General features: G+C 47.5%; 2 protein-coding genes across 6 annotated transcripts in view; both read right to left on the bottom strand.

The window, feature by feature from the left end:
• Window positions 1-2,914: 2,914 nt before the first annotated feature.
• Window positions 2,915-6,411, bottom strand: TMEM265 (transmembrane protein 265). The gene is made up of 3 exons (XM_029219515.1): window positions 5,880-6,411; window positions 4,656-4,826; window positions 2,915-3,380 (listed from the first exon to the last, which is right to left on the bottom strand). The coding sequence occupies exons 2-3, from the start codon at window positions 4,821-4,823 to the stop codon at window positions 3,219-3,221; spliced, it is 330 nt and encodes a 109-aa protein (XP_029075348.1). The 5' UTR covers window positions 4,824-4,826; window positions 5,880-6,411; the 3' UTR covers window positions 2,915-3,218.
• A 35-nt stretch (window positions 6,412-6,446) lies between these two features.
• Window positions 6,447-20,370, bottom strand: part of SRCAP (Snf2 related CREBBP activator protein) — a 32,678-nt gene continuing 18,754 nt past the window's right edge. For 4 of the 5 annotated variants that reach the window (XM_029219485.1, XM_029219488.1, XM_029219483.1 and 1 more), the window contains exons 23-33: window positions 20,073-20,339; window positions 18,232-19,727; window positions 14,820-15,085; window positions 14,481-14,683; window positions 12,547-12,716; window positions 12,201-12,397; window positions 11,991-12,105; window positions 11,663-11,782; window positions 9,892-10,086; window positions 9,652-9,735; window positions 6,860-9,550 (exon numbers count right to left, since the gene is read on the bottom strand). In XM_029219485.1, coding sequence (XP_029075318.1) covers window positions 6,860-9,550; window positions 9,652-9,735; window positions 9,892-10,086; window positions 11,663-11,782; window positions 11,991-12,105; window positions 12,201-12,397; window positions 12,547-12,716; window positions 14,481-14,683; window positions 14,820-15,085; window positions 18,232-19,727; window positions 20,073-20,339 — 5,804 coding nt within the window. Of the gene's footprint in view, window positions 9,551-9,651; window positions 9,736-9,891; window positions 10,087-11,662; window positions 11,783-11,990; window positions 12,106-12,200; window positions 12,398-12,546; window positions 12,717-14,480; window positions 14,684-14,819; window positions 15,086-18,231; window positions 19,728-20,072; window positions 20,340-20,370 lie in introns of all 5 variants that reach the window. The other variant, XM_029219484.1, reaches the window with a different exon arrangement.

Genomic DNA, 20,370 nt, shown 5'->3' with positions numbered 1-20,370 from the left:
GGTGGTGATTACACAGGTGTGTTCGTGTAAAAACATTCACCATTCGGCACACATAAGATCTGTGTACTTTACTGTAGGTAAATTATACCTCAACAAAACAATTTAAGAAGGCTAATGACAGTAATGGGTATAACAAATTGAATTTAAAAACAATCTGAGACCATACTGACACTAAAAATTGTAAATAAATAAATGAAAGAGAAAAAGACCTTCTTTATAGTAGAATGCCAACTAATAAGTATAGAAAGAATGATAAAGTTAAAACATCAACATTTTGTAAGCCTCAGAATAACTGACTTGGGCAAAATGGACATTAAAGTTACTGGTAAAAATTTGCTGAGGTATTTATACAGGTAACTTTTTTTTTTTGGTAAATTTATTTTATTTATTTTTGTCTGCGTTGGGTGTTCGTTGCTGCGCACGGGCTTTCTCTGGTTGTGGTGAGCGGGGGCTACTCTTCGTTGCAGTGCGTGGGCTTCACACTGTGGTGGCTTCTCTTGTTGCAGAGCATGGACTCTAGGCTCGCGGGCTTCAGTAGTTGCAGCACGCAGGCTCAGTAGTTGTGGCGCACGGGCTTAGTTGCTCCGCGGCATGTGGGATCTTCCCAGACCAGGGCTTGAACCCGTGTCCCCTGCATTGGCAGGCGGATTCTTAAGCACTGCGCCACCAGGGAAGTCCCTATACAGATAACTTTTTAATTACAAAGGAAAAAAGTATCTTTACCTCTGCAGAAATCTGACAGACACTACCTTAAAATCAAGTTGTCAATGTTACCTCCACCAGTAAAAGGGCAAATTGACATATACCTCTCGATATGATGTATTGAGGACATACAGCTTATGTAATATTTTAGCCAAAAATGCATAACCTGAATTCAGTCATAAGAACCCAAACCGAGAGACATTCTACAAAAGGCCTCACCTCAAAAATGTCATGAAAGACAAAAAAAGAAAGGGTGAGGACCTACTAAAAATTGAAGAATGCTAAAGAGATATGACAAACTAAATGCAGTAAGTGTTCCCACACTGGACCCTAAAGCAGAAATTGCTATACAGGACATTACTGGGACAACTGGCAAGTTTGAATATGGACTATATGTTAGAAGATAATATTGTACTGATGTTAACTTCTCTGAATTATATAATTGTGCTGTAGTTATGTGAGAGAATATCCTTGTTCTTAGGAGATATAGATCATGAGGTATTTAAAGATGAAGGGCCTTCAACTTACCCTCAAATGATTCAGCAGTAACAATTACGTATATTTAGAAAGATATAAAGCAAATGTGGTGAAGTTAAACATTATAAATCTAGGTAAGAGTACACATGAGTTCATTGTACTGTTATTGTTCTATAGATTTGAAATTTTTTCAAAATAAGGAGTTAAAAAATAGCAAGACCTCATGTAATCAGTTTGGGGAAATGGGATATTCTAGTAAACTGAAGCTGCTAATTAATCAAATACTAGCTTTAAAAATTTTTTGTAAAAAATCTCTCTAAAATGAGTTATCCTGATGCCCAGGCAGCAACTCACACAAATTAAATCAGAATCTCTGGGGGGGTAAAGCTCAGGCATAAGTTACTTTTTAAGGCTCCCCAGGAGGTTCCATTGTGAAGTCAAGGTTCAGAACCACTGCTGTTTATATGGCTTCTACCCATTGTTGTAGTTCTAACCTCTGGACCAACAATGGATTCCCTTCACTTTTCCTTCCTGAAACACTCTGGAACACTGAAAACCACCATCATGTGCCCCTCCTTCCCCTTTAATCTTCATCGTGCAACATCTCTAATTCCTTTAGGTGCTCTGTTGGTCTCTCTGCTGGTGAAATCACCCCAAAATTTCATTCCCAGGGTACATGTACTTCAAAAAACATGTACAAGAATGTCCAAAGCAGCATGATTCATAATATCCTAATGGGAAACATTCCAAAAGTCCACTAACAGAAAAATCGGTAAATTGTAATATAGTCATATAATGGAATACTATACAGTAATGAAAACTACAGCTACACCAAATATTGATCAATCTCACAAGCAATGTTAAGTAAAAGAAGCAAGACATAAGAAGAATACATATGATTCCATTTATATAGTGTTCAAATGCAGGCAAAACTAAACTACATTGTTAGAAGTCAGAATACGTGTGGGTAACAAACAGAAAGTTACCTGTGGGAAGAAACGAAGGTGTAGTGATTGAGAGGGGTATAAAGGAGGCTTTGGAGTGCTGGCAATGTTAAATTGGTTACATTGACTGAATGGTGGTTTTTCAGATGTTTTCTTTGTGTTAACTTATTGAGCTGTCTATTCTGTTTTGGATATTTTGCTTTGTGTACCTCACAATTTTAAAAATGTTTAAAATATTATCACAAGGCCCAAGATAAAGGACATGAAAATTCATTATAATCATACAAGTTTCTACATACGGGGTGGTGGTTGCTATTATCCAATCCTTTCACTCCTCTCTCAGCTCTGGAACTAACTGTCTAGGTTGAATTCCAGCTCTGCCACTTACTAGCTGTGTGACCTTGGATAATCTGTGCCTGTTTCCTCAACTATAAAATAAAAACAGTAGTACCTACTATTGAGTGATTTTGAGGACTGAAGAAGTTAAGAAATATAAAATGCTTAGCACACAGCCTGGAATATAGTAAGCACTCAATAACTAGTAGCTGCTGCTACGACTTTTCCTCTGTGGCCTAAGGGTCTCTGTTGATAGGTAAGGGAGAAGTTTGGGTCTTTCCAAGAAGGGAAACTTCCAGAAGAAGAAGGAAAAGGGAGAAAAAAATCCTTTCCTCCTCTTGAAGCCCCTAGGTAAGGGGAGATGCAGGCTTCTGCCATCAGTCAGATGTCCAGTCTGGCTCTCACTAAGGGCCCAGGGAAAAGCAGGGGAAGAACAATTAGACAGGAGCATTTCGCCACTAAAAAAGACTTTTATTACAAAACAAATACTAATAAAATCAGGCCTGGGCTTCAATCCCACCTCCTAGAGGCCCCTAGGATGGAGGAGATTGGGGGGAATAGGGGATGGTGGGCACTGAAAGGACAGAGCAGGCTGACCTCCCCTCATCAGTCTCAGCTGCTGCCTCTCTCTTCCAAAGCCCTTTGAGAGAGGCACCATCCTTCCAGCCAGGAAGTACCATTGTTGGCACCAGACCCTAGCAATGCCGCATTGCAGGATTCAGGATGTCTCGGCTGACTCTCAGCAAAGGCCAGCTAGGGTCACTCAGCCTGGGCGATGGCGTAGGAGAGCAGCCATAGAAGCAGCGGGCCCAGAACAAGGACAGCAAGCCAGACGGCAAAGCTGGCCAGGATGAACCTCCGGGCCCGGGCCCCCCAGTGCACTGCCTCCTCCAACCGGCCTGCCTTATGCCGCTCTTCCGCCTGTGGGGGCAGGTTTTTGGTTAGGTTCTCCCCCTGCTTCTGCCCCAAAATGCCCTCTGCCCCACTCCAATCCTACATCCTCATCTTGGCTCAAAATCTCACACCCAAACCCTCCACCTCCCTTTCCAGTTTCTAACTCTCATGTCTCAACTGCAAAGTAAGGTACCCACTCTGCTCTGCCTCCTTTTCAGGATGGCTGTTGTTTGCTCAGAAGATCACATACGGAAAAATACTTTTCATTTTATTCCCCATCCTTTTCTACTCATTTCAGATTCATTCAGAATTTGGAATTCTTGGCAAGAAACAGTGACCAATCTTGGAGTATTTCACTCATGTCCAACCAAACAACACTCCATTCTCATTAGCCCAATGGGCCTCATCTTTTTCATTAAGGATTCTTTTTATGATTTTGCCCTAATGAAATCCAGAAATTATGACGATAAGAAAACAGTTTCTGATAAAAATACAGCTAGGGTCGAGGAAATTCCAAAAGGTACACATGAGGTTTCTGTTAGATGTTTTGAAATGGTGAAGCCCTCTCAAAAACTTCATAGCTTCTTCCGAACTCCTATAGATTGTTCTAGTTACTGCTCGGCTGCCCCGAGTCTTGCCCCTTCCCATTCATCCTCTGTATAGGCCTTGAGAGTAGACCTTAACTACAACACAAATCTGACCATGTCATTCTCCTTTGCAAAAATCCTTGAAAGGCTCCCCAGTACTTCCCAGATAAAGCTGAAACTCCTAAGCACAGCACTGGAGGCTCTTGGGAATCTGGATCCTCTGGCTTCATCTCTCACTGTTCCTTACTGGTTCATTCACGCTGAACTAATAGTCCAGGTTGCCTTTGTATAGGCTGCCTGTGCTCCCTTCGCCTGGAATGCGCTTTTACCCTTATTCACTCATCCTTTAAGATTACTTTCTTTTTACTCCCTTAGGATGCCTTTCCTGTTCACCTACTCTATTATACACGTACATGTACTTACATACATATATATACACATACATAGCTCCTGGAATACACTGTGCTTCCTCTATCATAGTACTGATGAGCTGTATTCCATTAATAATTACCCATTTTCACAGCCATCTCTTTTGCTAGACTGTGGGCCCTTTGACGGCAGGAACCATGTCTTATTCCTATTTCTGGCACCAGGCCCACAGCCAGGCTCTGGCAGGTACTTATTAACTGTTTGATCAATATAGATAGATCGGGTATACAGAACCATTGCCTTACTACACCCACACCCCTGCTTCCATAGGAATTGCTTTCCTCACCTTGATGGCAAACACAAGGGCCACGACTCCCAGGCAAGAGCAGCCACATATAATGCTAGTAGCTGCCAAGTAGCGGAGGCGGAGCGAGCAGCAGCGAATGGGGGATGGAGAACGAGCAGCTTCCGTGTTGCTCACCAAGCTCTCCACTGCCTTCTCCTCGTCCTCCATCACCTGTAGGCGATACAGTCAAGATACTTGTAAGCCCAACAACTGAACCCCTGGTAGAGTCTTGCTCAGACTCTACCTGCCTCTCTGATCGTGTCACGGCCTAGTCGAACTCTCAGAAATGCTGCCTTACCTGGGGAATTCCCCTAGTGACTCATAGACTGAGAGGAAATGAGTGTCTGGAATCCTTTTTCCTCAGCCTAAGGTTCCCAGTCTTTAAAGGCAAGCTGGTGTGAATGTAGCATTATCTGTTTTACTTACTGTTTTGGCAAGTGGGGAAAAGCAAAATGACAGGTGCATGCTGAGAGGCAGTAGAAAAACACAGAATCTCAAAAACGGCTAGGAGTCTGAGACTACCTAATTCAGTGATTTTAAACTGTATTTCAAAGGGCCCTGAAGTTCCTTAGAGGCTGCCCTCAAATATTAAGGAGGAATCAGAGAATGGCATCCTAGGTCCTGTACTCCACTTTAAGGAAATCAGCCATTTCATGTGAAAACACAGTGCTGGGGATGGGGGAAAGTAGGGGAAAAGTACCCATCTAAGCTCTCCTTGTAGCTGAGGAAACTCAACTTCAGAAACACCTCACCCTCCCCAAATCAGAGCCTCCCTTGCTATGCTGACTCCCTTCCACCTCCTCTCTCCATTTAACCCAGGTCATACAACACAATCAGATTAACACTGAGTCCAAATGACCTCATAAGCCACACAGAAACCTGCATAATGATGCCCTACTTAATCATTTCTCATCTCCCTATTTCCCAAGCCCTCAGAGCCCTGGCATCAAACTGCCTTTCTACCTTCATCCCCAACCATTCCCCTTTCACCCTAGACAAAATGAAAACATTTGCAGTTCTCAGAACACAAGTAACAAAGGATAGGAAAGGTTAAAGAGAAGAGGCAAGAGCCAAGAATGATATGTGCCACAAAGCTGCAGGAGAATGGATGTGAGTAAAGAACTGAGATGAGGTGAACACAGTACAGTCATCAGGGGAGAACACAAGGAGAGGGTCCAGGGAATTGAGATCAGAGAAAATGTAAAAACAAATGGGGACTCTTACCTGGCTATAGGCCTTGAGGAACTGTGAGTTTCGGCTCCTGCCTCAGGTTTGATTTGGCTTGGGTGCAGATGGAGCTGACTCAGGGCTCCAAGCCAAGCCCAGGGGTGGGGTTGGGTGGCCAGCCACCATCCGAAGAGCCCCAGAAGCTCGGAAGGGGGTGTGGCTGATTCAAACCAGTCTGGCTAGATGGAGTAACTGGAGGTAGAATGCCTGCCTTCTGGAAAGGGAGTGAAAGCACCTGAGCAAGAGGGATTAAAGCAGGGAAAAGTCTGAGGCATCAGATAGCTCCCAAGGAAAGTCCAGCAACCAAGGGAATAGAAGGTAGGAGAGGAAAAGTATGAGTCTGAATGACTTAAAATTGAAACTTTAGGGAAAGGTACCCTACCAGATAAGATTTGCCATTCTTCCCTCTTCTTGCGTGGAGATTTCTGCCTCAAAGATACATAATTCTGAGTTAGAGATCAGGTACTAGGGTCTTAGCAAGAGCAAGAGAGAAGAGAAAACTGATACCCAAGTTCCCACCCAACCCTCCACCAGACCAGAAAATCAGAAGCCTCCTTACGCGGATGCTCATACAGAAACTAAGTTTATTATTTTTTTCTTCTTAAAAAAAAAAAAAAAAAAGAAAAAAAGAAAAAAACTCATTGTAGAGAAGCCCCTCCCCCTTCCCCTAAGGGTGGGGGGGCTGTGAAAGATAGCTGGGGAAATCAAGTACAAGGGGGTGGGGACAAAGACTATCTTGCCACCCTTAACACTGCCCAGCCATGTGGGGTGGAAGGGAAGGGGATATGTGAAGAGCCCCGTTTCCATGACAACCAGTTGCCTACCCCCTACTTTGGTGGAAAGAAGGGAGAAGGCCCCTATGTCTCCCTGGAGGATTCCCCCCTCAAAAGACTTCAAGTAGTGGTTAACAGAGTCAGGCCTGGTCATGGAGGGAGAGGGGCCATGGCAGAAAGCCTAGGTGAAGGGGGGCAGCCCACTCACGTCTTGGCTTTACGGCCTCTGTGACTAATGGTAGGGCCAGCCAAGTGGGAAGGGGCGCTGCTGCGCAAGATACGCTGGTCCCCTTGGTTGGTGGCCCCACCAAGCCGGCGGGGGCCAGGCCGGCGCCGTGGGGTCCCATCCCCTTCCTCCTCCTCACCTGAGGCTTCAGCCTCAGACTCCTCTACTGAACCCTCAGGCCCCAGGGGACTTGGGGGCTGCAGGCGGCTCCGCTTTGCCAGCCCAGGACCACAGCCAACTGGGGCCCCTGCCCGTTTGCGAGGCACCTTCTCAGTCTCTAGTGGGGGAACTAGAGACCCTGGACGCAGCCGGGTCGAACGCAGTTTTGGAGCCAATGAGACCACGGGAGGTGTCAATTCTAACCCGCCTGGCCCACTATCCGCTAAATCCAGATCATCCTGAATTACAGCCACTACCATGGACCCTTCGCTCTTTCGTCCCCTCATTCCTTCTGCTTCAAGACGTAAGCGGGCCAGGCGGGTGAGGGGGCGGCTTCCATCCTCATCAGATGAACTACCCTCACTCTCCCCCTGGCCCTGGGGTTGCCGCTGCTTCCCCAATCCACAGCTCTCAAGGACAGGAGAGCTGTCGCGGTCCAAGACAGGGAGCTGGCTGGGCCGAGGTGACGGTGGATTCTTGGGAGGTCGGCCCCGCTTCCGCTTGGGTGGGGATGTTGAAATGGTGAGAGTGGTGACAGTGTTGGCGACGGTAGCAGTGGGACAGGCTAGGAGTGGTGGGAGCGGTGGCAGGGGTGGCGGTATCGGGAGTGGCTGTGTCCGGCTCTCTAAGCTGCCATCCCCTGGAGAGGAAATGGTCCCAGGAATGGGCAAATCTCGGGCCTTAGGGGGCCGCCCACGCCTTCTTTTCTCCACAGGTGATAGGACGACAGGCTCGGGTCTATGAACTGGCTGGGGTCCAAGAGGCTGGGGCCTAGGAATAAGCTGGGGTGCCAGGACAGGCTCCGCAACAATAAGGGTCTCAGCCCCAGGGACTGAATCAGCCCCACTGGTTTTTCCCTTAGAGGTGGATGAAGGTGCCTCATCCACCCCTCGCCCAGCATCTGCTGGAGACCTGTTCTTCTTGGGGGGCCTCCCCCTGCGACGTTTCACAGCAGGAGGGGTGATGGCAAGTAGTGCCCCTTCTCCATTTTCTGGGCTGCCCCCACCAGTCAGCCCCAGCTCAATGCGACGGCGAGCTATGAAGGGCTGCTGGGTTGGGGTGGGCAGTGTGGATGGGGGAGCAGCTTCACAGGGACCACTGGTGGGAGGTGAGGATTCTGGCCCCGACATGCTGCGGGTAGATGGGCTTCCCGGGCTGGCACCAGTCTCAGAGACCCCAGGCACTAGGGTGCTGGCAGCTCCCCGCTGCTGTCGCCGTCGCCTCACCAGTTCCTTTTCCTCTACCACAGTCACTAGCCGTCCTGGCAGCTTGCGAAGCACTTTGGGACCTGGAGGCTGCCCTGGCCGACCAGCCCCCTGACCCCTAATTTCTACATCGGCACTGGTGCGACGCCGAGGGGGCCGGGCAGGCGAAGGACCCTCAGGTGTGGAGGTGGCCGAGGATGAGGTTGATGGGGCTGCGGCCTCAGCTGAAACAAGTTCCTGTGGTTTCTCTGGGGTAGACGTTGGGGTCTGGGCTTCCACCAGCTCTTCTGAGTTCTTGTCAGCCTCCAGTGGCTCCTGAAGTAGCTCATCAGATGCTGCTGAGGGTGGGAGCTCCAGCCTATTGCTCTCACTCAGACACGCGGCCACTTCCTCACCATCAGGCAGCACTGAGAGGATGGTCGCCTCAGCAGGCTCGGGCACCTCCTGCTCTTGACCGTTGGGGACGCTGCCAGCTGCCAGGTTTGGGCTAGGTGCAGAAGAGGTGAGAGAAAGGTTCTTCTCTGACATAGGCAGGATCTCAACAGCAACTGGCAACAGATCCTTAGGGGGCACAAGAGTAATTGGGGAAGTCTCGGAACTGGCCATATCAGCCAGCTCCAGGGACTCAGTAGATGCCATTGCTTGTGCACACAGCTCTGCCTCAGGCCCCATGCCCAAGGGGAGGTTGGTGACTGGTGGGGAAATGGGCACAGAAGGTAGACCAAGCAAGAGAGGGGAGGAAGGAGTTAAGAGAGAAGTTTGGGCTGGAGGTGGGGTATGAGCTGGTGGAGGGGTACAGGCAGGAGGAGGGGTACAGGCAGAAGAACAAGAGGGAGGAATCTGTGCAGAAGGAAGAGGGGGAGAAGGCAAGATATGGACAGGAAGCATGGTTATTGGATTTGGGGCTGAAATGGGGATTGGGGCAGAGATTGGGGCAGGGACTGGGGCAGGAATTGCAGCAGGAGCTGAAGCTGGAGTGGGTCGAGGCCTAGGCGCTGGCCGGGGAACTCGGTCCCTGGCAGGGCTGCAGCGGGGGGGTGTAGAGGTGCTGCGGGGGTGATGCATGGATGTGACAGGAGTGTGGTTTGCCCCTTGAGTTTCAGCCCGGGCTCCACGAAGACGCTCACTGACGCGAGTCCCTGGCCTTTCGGGGGCCTTGGCCTTCTTACTGCGCCGGTGGCTGCCTCCACCAGTCCCACAGGAAACCTCATCCCCAGCCCCTGGCCCCTCCTCCTCCTCCTGGGGTAGGCGGAACACCTCCTCCTTCGCTTGGTCCAGGTCCTTGCGGGCAGCTTCCACTTGCTCCTACCAAAAACAGAGCCCAATGAGTGGTCAGAGGGAGGCAAGAGGCATGGGGAGTGGATGGAAAGCAGCCACTTCACTTCTATCCCCACCCCCATACTCACTTCTGCCTGCTTGAGCTCCTCTCGGCTCACCTCCTCCAGTGAGGCTTCCAGGAATTTCATGGCATAGCGCTCAATGGGGGTCAGCTGTGGGGAAGAGCAGCGATGATGAACACAGGGACCTGGTGCCCAGGGCCCATCACCCTTGAATATTTTCACCAGAGAAGACAGAAAGAAGGTCGCAGAGTCCAGAGGAAGGAGTTGTGGAGGGTGAGGTTGAGAACTAGTGGATCCAACACAGACCTGTTCTACAAGGGCAGCAATTTCCTGCTCAGCCCGGGACATCTCCTCATCTTCAGCCCCAGGCCGACCAGCCTCCTCTCCGTCAGCAGCAGGAAACCCATCATTCTCATTGAATTCTGCAAGCTCAGCCACCTGTTCAGCCTTGGCCTGGGTGGCCGCACGGATATCCTCTTCATCCTCTGCCCGACACAATGCCTATGAGGGTGTGGGGAAGAATAACCATGAGAATTAAAGAACTTTACATCCTGTGATTTGATTCTGGCAAATGTTTGAGGCCACGTTTACACCAAACCAGATTTACATCAGAACTCAACTCTCTTCTGGGCCCCCAAAATTACCAAAGCAACACAGTGGTCCACAAAGAATGGAACAGATTCAACCAGGAGTGCCACCAGGGACAAAATAACTGTTTTAGAGACCTCTAGTTCCACTTACTTTCCATTCAAGTAAGCCTCAAATCTCTTTAAAAAAGCAATCCCAGAAGTTTTGAATACAAAATAATCCACAATTCTTTTTTGCACTGAGATGCCTCATGACAACAGATTAACATATGATCATTCCCCTGAGATGAATATCCAGGGAGATCACAGCAAAGTCACTGAGGGAAGTAGCCTAGAGCATGAGAGGAAGGCACTTGGTAGGGGAAAATTTCTCCATGATAATCCACACCTACAGTTCCTAAACACCTGTCTACTTCTGAAAAAATACAAATGCCCAGACCTCACCACTCAAAATCATGATTTAAGTAGACTGTGAGATGGGACCCAGGAATCAATCTTTTTTAAAGCCTTCCAAGTGATTCTAGTATGCATTAATGTTTGGGAAATGAGAGTTTTACACCATATACAAAGCACTTCTTACATCCACTATGCTATTTAACCTTCAGTTACTTCCTTCTAATTTAGCATTTCAGAAAACTCGGGGGGCTTCCCTGGTGGCGCTAGTGGTTGAGAGTCCGCCTGCCAATGCAGGGGACTCGGGTTCGTGCCCCGGTTCAGGAGGATCCCACATGCCGCGGAGCGGCTGGGCCCATGGGCCATGGCCGCTGACCCTGCACGTCTGGAGCCTGTGCTCCGCAAGGGGAGAGGCAACAACAGTGAGAGGCCCGTGTACCGCAAAAAAAAAAAAAAAAAAAAAAAAGAGTGGTTGGGATGTTGTTCTCCAGCCCAAAATTCAGAAAACTCGGAAGTGAGGCTCAGAAGATTAAATGGATGTGGCTTAACGAACACTATTAAGAAGCACTGTTGGGGCTTCCCTGGTGGTGCAGTGGTTGAGAGTCCACCTGCCGATGCAGGGGACCGGTCCGGGAAGATCCCACATGCCGCGGAGCGGCTGGGCCCGTGAGCCATGGCCGCTGAGCCTGCATGTCCGGAGCCTGTGCTCCGCAACGGGAGAGGCCACAACAGTGAGAGGCCTACGTACCGCCCAAAATAAAGAAGCACTGTTGGAGCTCAAACCTAGAACCGTGGACTCCATATCCTGTGTTCTATCTATGAAATCATGTGAACCAATAAACAATCTACTCACAACTATCAAAGGCCAACTGTAATCTGGGAAGCAGCAGAAATAGTTCTTTCCCCTTGGACAAACTCAAAAGACTGAGAGACAACACACACTACAACCATTAGCTCTACTCTAGGGACTGCCCACTCTTTTTCTGCGGCGGGATCTTTGTTCCCCAACCAGGGATCGAACCCGTGCCCCCTGCAGTGGAAGCACAGAGTCTTAACCACTGGATGGCCAGTGAAGTCCCTGCCCACTCTTTTTTCACCTGCTCCAGGATATGGGTCTGCTTGCTGGCCACAGTCTCTTCCTCATCTTCAGGGGCAGAGGGTATAGATGAGCCAGATGGTTCCTCCAGAGGCATATCAAACAGCTCTCGGATGGTCTGCTTTGGAAAGAACATATGAAAAGTGTCAGAGCCAACGGAATGTTAGTCCCAGGTCTATAGCTATGAAGCTGATAGCTCTTAGTAGTATCAGAAGCACCACTAGTTGAAGAGGCAGATCTGTGGAGACCAAAGCATCCTTTTTAATAAGCAGTAGTAACTCCTACAGGCATAGCAGTTCTCTCTTGCACAGACTGGAAGATCTTAGTACCTGTTTAAAATAGGCTGTGGTGAAGTTGCCTCCCTCAATTGCCATGTCTCCCAACATTCTCTTCTGGTTTGCCTTTTTTAGGATGTTCTCTTCCACTGTCCGTTCACTGATAAGCCTAGAGGGTGATAAAGGACATGTATAAACAGACAAATACATCAATAAAACCCTATTAGCAAAGGGAAAGTAAGGTAAGGGGAGACTAGGCAATACCTATATATGTGGACATCTCGGGTCTGGCCAATTCGGTGACAGCGATCCTGGGCCTGAGCATCCATGGTAGGATTCCAGTCGCTGTCATAAAAAACAACAGTGTCTGCCCCCGTCAGGTTCACGCCCACACCCCCACTCCGAGTTGAAAGGATGAAGCAGAATATGCGTTTGTCTGCATTGAATCGTTCCATCAAGGCCTAGAGGGAAAGGAAAAAAAAATAGTATTGGGAGACATATCCCCAAAAACACACCAAGGCTTAGTGGGGGCCCCTCCTGGGACTCTGAACCCTGGAAAAAGGAGACAGAGCTGAGGCGAGCCTCTAAGGGCTGGAGATGCCTGGGTTACCTGTCTCTGTTCAACTCTAGTAGACCCATCCAGACGCAAGTAGAGGTGGCCATGGTAGGTGAGAAACTGCTCCAACACATCCAGCATTCGGGTCATCTGGGTGAATATGAGCACCCGGTGGCCCTCCGCCTTGAGCTGTCGCAACAGCACTGCCAACGTTTGCAACTTTCCTAAAGAGATATGAAGGGGTACAGGGAGCTAGCTATAAACTGGAGTAAGAAAAACACAGCACTGGAAGCCTGTGTAGTTGAAAGATCAAGTTTTACGCCAGGGTTTCGATCAACCCAGGGGAATCAAAAATATTTAACTTTATATATTTTCTTCCCTTAAGGGTTCTTCCTCTTCAGTCTGCTCCTGTCTTGGATCTGACTTCTTTCAGTCTAACTAGGGGTAGGGTAATACAGACCCTCAGGGGGAAAAAAGAAATCCTCAATGGTGTATGAGCAAGAAAAGACCTTCAAGTACTACACTGAGTTATACCAGCTGCAGCACAAGCCATTCACAAGATAAACATCAACAAATCCATTGATGTCATAGCTCACTTGGATGGAAGGTCACTGAGATAAGAACCAGAGAGGCAGGATCTTATGAGGTTATGTAGTTTAACCTCCCATCAAACATGAAAATAGTGATTCAATCAGTTTGAACACTTTTAACAAAGACTTTCAATTCACCTATTCTGAATGGTTTCAAATGTTATAAAATTATCTTTTTACTAAAATATTTATTGAACACATATTAATAAAAATTCTGCTGACTTTCTTATGTTCTAAGACGTTTAAGAAATCTGCAAACATATTACTATAGAAATACCTGTGCACAGTTGTGGCAGAAACTATTCGCTACTGTCCAACAGCCATTCTCGGTTAACAGAACCTGACTAATCCTATGGACACCTGGCAGAGATCCCTTGATTCCCACGGAAGGCGCACGCCAAACCAACCCCAGAAAATGAATCATTATTGTTCCAAATAAGCCACAGTTCCTTTTTCCCTTTGTCAGTGATTACTCTAAGGATGGGCATATGGCCCAATCTGAGCCAATAAATTTTGAATCTAAGTCAACTGGGAGGGCTTTCTTTCCCAGAAAAAAATGAAAGACTTGCGAGTGTTTTATTTCAACCCCTTGCTTCCTGCTTGGAGCACTGGTGTGCTCCCTGGAGTTATAGCAGCCATCTTAAGACCATGAAGAAATAACCATGAGAATAAAAAGATAAAAGCTAAGGATAGGAGGTAAAGTCCTGGGTCCATGAAGATACCACTAAGCTGCTGAACCAGCCATATACCACCATTCTCGGCATTTCTCATTTAGTAAACAATAAATGATCTTGTGGTTTAAGTCACCGTTGGTTGGTTTTCTGTTACCTGCAGCCAAATTTCTTCTAATCAATAAGATTCTATTCAAAAGACAAGCATCCTTGTTCAAATCTTTCCCCAAAACAAAATCTACTATTTACTTTTTTTTTTTGGCCACCTGGCTTACGAGATCTTAATTCCCCAACCAGGGATGGAACCTGTGCCCTCAGCAGTGAAAGCGTGGCGTCCTACCACTGGACCACCAGGGAATTCCCCAAAATCTACTATTTACTGTGCAGTCTTATACCACCACACACCTTTCCCCATAAATCTGAAAACTCCACGCTGTGCTATGGCATTTGCCATTGTATCCCAAATGATGTAACATGTTCACAAAATAATCACTGAATAAATGAGTTAGCAAACATTTTCAACTTTCATCAAAGTCAAATTCATGAATGCCAAGAATCTATCATGAGGCCTACATTTCTGCATCTCACCCAGAAGCATAACCTAAAAGACTATCTGATGTTTAATGAAATCCACAGAGACCTTATGTACAGCATCCCTTTGATGTAACAGTCTTCAGGCTAAGACAAGAAAAGAGGTCAAGAGACCCTCACTGGCCAAAGAACTCACCACAATCATACTGGATAAGCCTCAGGTCAGGAAACTGGGTACGCATGTTACACACAATACGGTGCAAAGGACGAGCCCGGGGCCAGAGCTCACGAGCCAATTGCTCCTGGAAGGCTGCCTGACGAGGGGCCAGCCAAGGAGGTGGGTGGCAGGCGTGCAAGGAAGGGGGAGGTGCCTCCACAGGAGGCATGACAAAGATGAACCTGTAAAAAGAAGGCAAGCAGTATAAAATATGGAACTCTGAATGGCCCCAGAAGTTAGCACCTTTACCAGCCCTAACCACTATATCCACTCAGAGGCCCCAAGACCCACTTCCCATTAGCACTTAGCCCTGCCAACCTCTCAATGATTTCTGACAGCTGGTCTAGTCGTTGCTGGGGAAACAGTACAGCCTGGCGGGCAGCCTCGGTATAAGTCCAAAAGGTGGGGTGGCTGGGGCCAGGAGAACGAGGGCCGATGGGGCTGGCAACAGGTTGGGGCAGGGTACAGAAATCCAAGACTTCAGTCCCATACACGGGTGCCAGGGCCCCATGAGCCTCACTAAGTTGGAAAATCCGTTCCAGGCGTTCAGACCGCTGCTGCTTCCGCTTTTCCTCCAGAGAGTCCTGAGGATAAGAGGAGAAAAACACAGAAAAAGTGATCAGCGTCCTTATAGAAAATCTGGCAGTTCCGCCCAGAATTAAACATAATCTGTGGAAACCATAAGATTCAACAATACACTATTTTAGTTCTTCCAAATTGTCAATAATGGGAGTTATTCTTTTCCCAATGTTAAATGAAATAACTTCTCCGCAAAAGAAAACTGATCTTCCCTGTATGCTACCAAAGCAGGTGCCTGAATATTCAAAATTAAGATCCATATGTTTGACAAACTTATAGAATGGATGATTTGCGTGAGTTTTCCCATATAACACTTAAATCCAGAATATCCAAGTTAATTTATCTTCTTGCAGTAGGTCCAAAACAATTATTAAAATCCCTCCTCAAATCACTGACCAGGATACAGAGAGGCTAATCAAATCCATGGTAGGTTTTTGTCCAAGGTCAGACTGGAATGGGGTGGGATGGGAACAGCTAACCAGACATCTAGGTAACCCCGAGAGAGAAAAGGGGAGTGCCCTGGCTGACAGGATACCTGTATGACTTTGACCCAATCCTTTCCCATCTTTGTGCTTCCAGTTTCACAGGCTATAAAACCACCTAACTCTTTTGTAGCACTTATCACACTTGTAGTTTTACATGTATAGGATTCTTTGATTAACATCTTCTACCCACTAAAGTGTAAGCCCCTCACTGTAACCATCCAGTATCCAACTCAGTATCTGGCACAAAGTAGGCTTTCAATAAATATGTTATTAGAATGAACAAATAATGAAGGAGACTGGACCCTACAAGATGGTCCTGAAAAAAAGCAGTGTCCCAAATCTCCCTTCCTGACTGCTACCTTAAGCTTGACCTCTTGGCTCCTGGTGGTCTAATAAGTGAGGAAGGAAAGCATCCTAGCAGAGGGAAAAATCATTAAGGCCAGCTCTCATTAAGTAGCAGCAAAGGAGACAGTATTTGCAAATCATCTACCTGAAAAAGGACTTGTATCCAGAATAAAGAACTCTTACAACTCAATAACAAAAAGGAAAAGAATAAAATAACCCAATTAAAAAAGGGAAAGGATCTGAATAGACATTTCTTCAAAGAAGATATACAAATGGCTAACAACCACTGAAAAGATGCTCAACATCATTAGCCATCAGAAAAATGCAAATCAAAACCACAAAAGGGACTTCCCTGGTGGTGCAGTGGATAAGACTCTACTCTGTACTCCCAATACAGGAGGCCCGGGTTCGACCCCTGGTCAGGGAACTAGATCCCACATGCATACCTCAACTAAGAGTTCGCATGCCACAACTAAGGAGCTGGCGAGCTGCAACTGCAGTGCCCTGGAGCCGCAACTAAGGAGCCCCCCGCTGCAACTAAGGCCCGGCGCAACCAAATAAATAAATATTTAAAAACCACAGGATACCACTTCAAACCCACTAGGATGGCTATAATCAAAAAAGACAAATAATAACAAGTTTTTGGCAAAGATGTAGACAACCTGGAACCCTCACAAGCGCTGGTGGGAATGTAAAATGGTACAGCCACTTTGGAAAACAGTTTGTCAGTTCCTCGAACAGTCAAACATAGTTACCATAACCCAGTTAATTCCACTCCTAAATTTACATCCAATATAACCGAACATATATGAAAAGATACAAAATCTTATACATGAATGTTCACAGCAGCATTATTCATAACAGCCAAAAAGAAGAAACAAACCAAATGTCCCCCAATCAACTGATGAATAGATATATAAAATGTGGTATATTCATACAATGGCATATTATTCAACAATTTTTAAAAAATGAAGTACTGATATATATACATATATATATGTCAGTTATAGCATAACATGGATGAACCTCAAAAATATTAAGTAAAAGAAGCCAGTCACAAAAAAACGTATATAACTCCATAAGTAAATCTACAGATACAAGTTACTTAGAGCTAGGAGGGATGGAAAGGTCAGGGATGATGGTTAAGGGTGTGGGGTTTCTTTTTTTTTAGGGCAATGAAAATGTTCTAAAGTTGATTGTTGTCATGGTTGCATAACTCTGTGAATATACTAAAAGCCAATGAATTGTATGGTTTAAATAGGTGAACTGTATGGTATGTGATTTATATCTCAAACTGTTTAAAGAAAAAGTATCAAGAAGCTGCTACCTACTTGCAGAGCAATGAAAATTTAACACAGACCATGGGGTTGCACCCTTGGGCTAGGATCTAGGCTCTCCTCTCTCTACTTCCAAAAAGCCAGACCAACCTGGCAGCATTAGAGAAAGACCAAAGGTGGAAGCAAGTGGCAAAGATGGAGGGTGGGGGACTGGGGCCGAGAATAAGCAGCTCTATTATCAGAGTGAGAAAAAGACAAGAGGGCCTGGAAGGACTCACTAGATCTTTCTCATTATTAGGTCCTGGGTTACTTACTCTGAGTTGCAACTTTTATTTAACCAAATATATATACAACTATATATATGATAGAAAAAAATGGCTACCAGAAAGCTCATGAAGGGACAGAGTTCTTTTTATTTCCCACTTAATCACCATGGAGGTAAAAAACTACAGCAAATGACCGTCAAAGTCAAACGCTCATGATCTTTAGGGAACTGCATTCCGTGGTGTCCTTTCTACCCTAGAAGTTCAAATACTTAATGGTGACAGTTTTAGCAACTGAGAAAAATCCTCCTGTCTCTGAGGACTGCCTCTTGTGGGGAAGAAGAGAAAGCAATGGAGCCAGCACATCTGTGTTCTCACAAGTTGTATAAATTTTAAAAGATCATTTAGTAGGCTAGTTTCATCTGTAAAATGGGGCAATTAGATGCCAACACTAACTCAAAAGAGTAAGCAAGAACCAAAGAGACCAAATGTAACAAGAAAGCCTTGAACACATCAGTGATTAATAGTTTTAAAAGCACATTATGTCCTCAATTACTTCCTCTGTGAAAAGTAGGACATGGATTATTCTTCCCATTTTACAAATAAGAGTAAAGGCCCAGGGAAGGGCTTTGTCCAGTGACATTCAAGTATTAGGTCCACAAAACTAGGCTTCGTAATTTACCAAGATAAAGGTGACATTATTTTGTTCCATCCACTCTGTAGCAACACTCCAAAGAAATTCAATCTCCTGTTCCCTCTCCTTTGAGGCAGTAAAACTTACCAGATAGAAAGGGGAACGAGGTGGTGGTGGGGGCTGGCGTCGAGGTCGGGGACCACTGAACGAGGTAGCAGTGGAGGGAGGGCTGGGGGGACCAGAGCGTAATGTCAGTGTCTCAGGCTCATCCTTGGAAACAGGCAGCCGGGATACCATGGTGACAGGCAAGGGAGCGGCACCGGTTGCCGAAACCACGAGGGAAGATGCCTGGGAAGCTGGGGCCTGTGTTGAGGCTGGGGCCAGTGCCAGAGTCTGAGCTGCCGCTGGGCCCAAGGTGGGCACCGGCACTGGGGCAGGGCTCAAGGTCAGTGTTTGCACTGAAGCTGGGGCCAGGAGTGAAGCAGATGACGACACCGTAGCCAAAGTCAGTGTGTGAGCTGGGGCCGGGCCCATTGGAGAAACTGGAGCCAGAGGGGGTGCTGGAGCCAAAGACAGCGTCTGAGATGGACACAGTGGTGGTCCCGGTGCCAAAGACAGTGTCTGGGCTGGAGCTGGTACTAGGGATGCTGCTGGAGTCAATGACAATGTCTGAGCTGGAAAAGAACCTTGGGGGTTCCCAGTTCCCAAAGAGAGTGTCTGAGATGGAGACGATCCGCCAAGAGTGGATGCTAAAGCTGGGGGTAAAGCCAGTGTCTGCGTAGAAGCCGGACTTGGGAGAGGTGACGGAACTGGGGCTGGTACCATAGTTTGAGCTGATGATGGAGCCAACACAGGAGCTGGGGCTGGCACCAGTGAGGAAGCTGAGGCCAAAGGAGTTCCTGGAGTAGATGATGAAGCCAGAAGTGGAACCGAAGTCTGCGATGGAGCCAGTACAGGAGTAGGACCTAGTGATGGAGCCAGGACTGGAAGAGGAGCCAGAGAAGGAGCTGGAGAAGGAGCCAGGATTGCTGTCTGTGGAGCCACCATGGGAGCCAGAGAGGTGGCTAGAGCCTGAGATGCAGTAGGTGCTGGAGCCAAAAGGGAAGCCTGAGCTGGAGCTTGATTTGATGCTGCCGGAAAAGGACTGGCCAGAGCAGAAGCTGGCACCAGGACAGGTGAACATGCTGGGGCCACGGCTGAGTTCAACCCTGGAACATGTGAAGAGGCTGGAGCCAACAACAGAGGGTGACCAGGTGCCTGAGATGGGGACAGGGATGGAGTTGTGGCCAAACCTAGAGTCAAGGCTGACGCTGATGGAGAAGCCCCAACTGGTGCCAAAGAGGGAGGTCCAGGAGCCGCTGCCAGTGTTGGAGTCACATTAGTCAACAGAGCTGGGCCTGAAGCCGAAACAGGCAAGGGGGCTGAGATGGGGATGGTGAGTGGAGCTGAGGCTGGGGACGGAAGCGTTGTGCAGACAGAGATGGGGAGTGAAGATGATACTGGAACTGGGACTGTAGAAGACACAGGACTAGCAAGGGGAGAGGAGTTGGGAACTGGCATTGGAGAAGAGGCTGGCCCAGGTAGTGAGGATGACACGGGGAGAGGAGAAGAGATGGTCAAAGGAGCAGCTCCGGGTGCTGAAGCTGTGGAGACAGAGAATAAGTTAGCCCCCAAATTCTTTTCTTGCTCCTTCTATTACCCTGTCCCACCCCTTCCCTTACCCCCAAGCTTCACCTGTTTCCCAGAAAACCTTCACTCCCACACCATGAGGTCAAAGATTCAAGGAATCTAACAATTCAACATTTCCTTTCCCTCCAAAGTTCCAACTTATGTATCTTGGAATTAGGCAAGGGCTCAGCAGACCATTTTGGGGGCTAATGCAAATCAGTATACTGATAACGAAAGGATCTACTGTGACTTAGAAACCCTCTGGGCCACCCTATCTCCATTCCTGACAAAAATTTGTGGCCTCAGCCACCTGAACTCACCACTGACTTCAGGCGTAGGACTGTGGACCAGCTTGAGAAGTGGCCTCACCAGAGTGGACGTGGGTATGGGAGCCCGGGCAGTACCCAGAGCAGGTGTGGGTAGCCGGCCAGGGGTTAATGTGGGGCGTGGAGTCAACACAGCTGGAAGCCCAGAGCTCGGAGGCCGGGGTGCTGGGGCCAACGGAGGAACAGGAGTCAGTCCATCCCGAGGGGCCTGTCTCACTACAATCTTCACCACGCCTGTATTATTCACCATGGTTGGTGGCACTGCAAGAGGAAGCTAGATTGAGGGGAAGGT

This window comes from Monodon monoceros, unplaced genomic scaffold (genome assembly GCF_005190385.1).
Source record: "Monodon monoceros isolate NGI ecotype Baffin Bay Population unplaced genomic scaffold, NGI_Narwhal_1 Super_Scaffold_13, whole genome shotgun sequence".
Classification (NCBI taxonomy): Eukaryota; Metazoa; Chordata; class Mammalia; order Artiodactyla; family Monodontidae; genus Monodon; species Monodon monoceros.
The sequence above is the reverse complement of the archived record's forward strand: the minus strand, read 5'-3'. Positions and strand labels throughout refer to the sequence as shown.

Coding starts and splice junctions, on each gene's coding strand:
- TMEM265 (XM_029219515.1), bottom strand. CDS start 4,823: ATGGAGGACGAGGAGAAGGCAGTGGAGAGCTTGGTGAGCAACACGGAA. Junction 3,381..4,655: donor CCCTTGTGTTTGCCATCAAG/GTGAGGAAAGCA, acceptor CTGCCCCCACAG/GCGGAAGAGCGGCATAAGGC.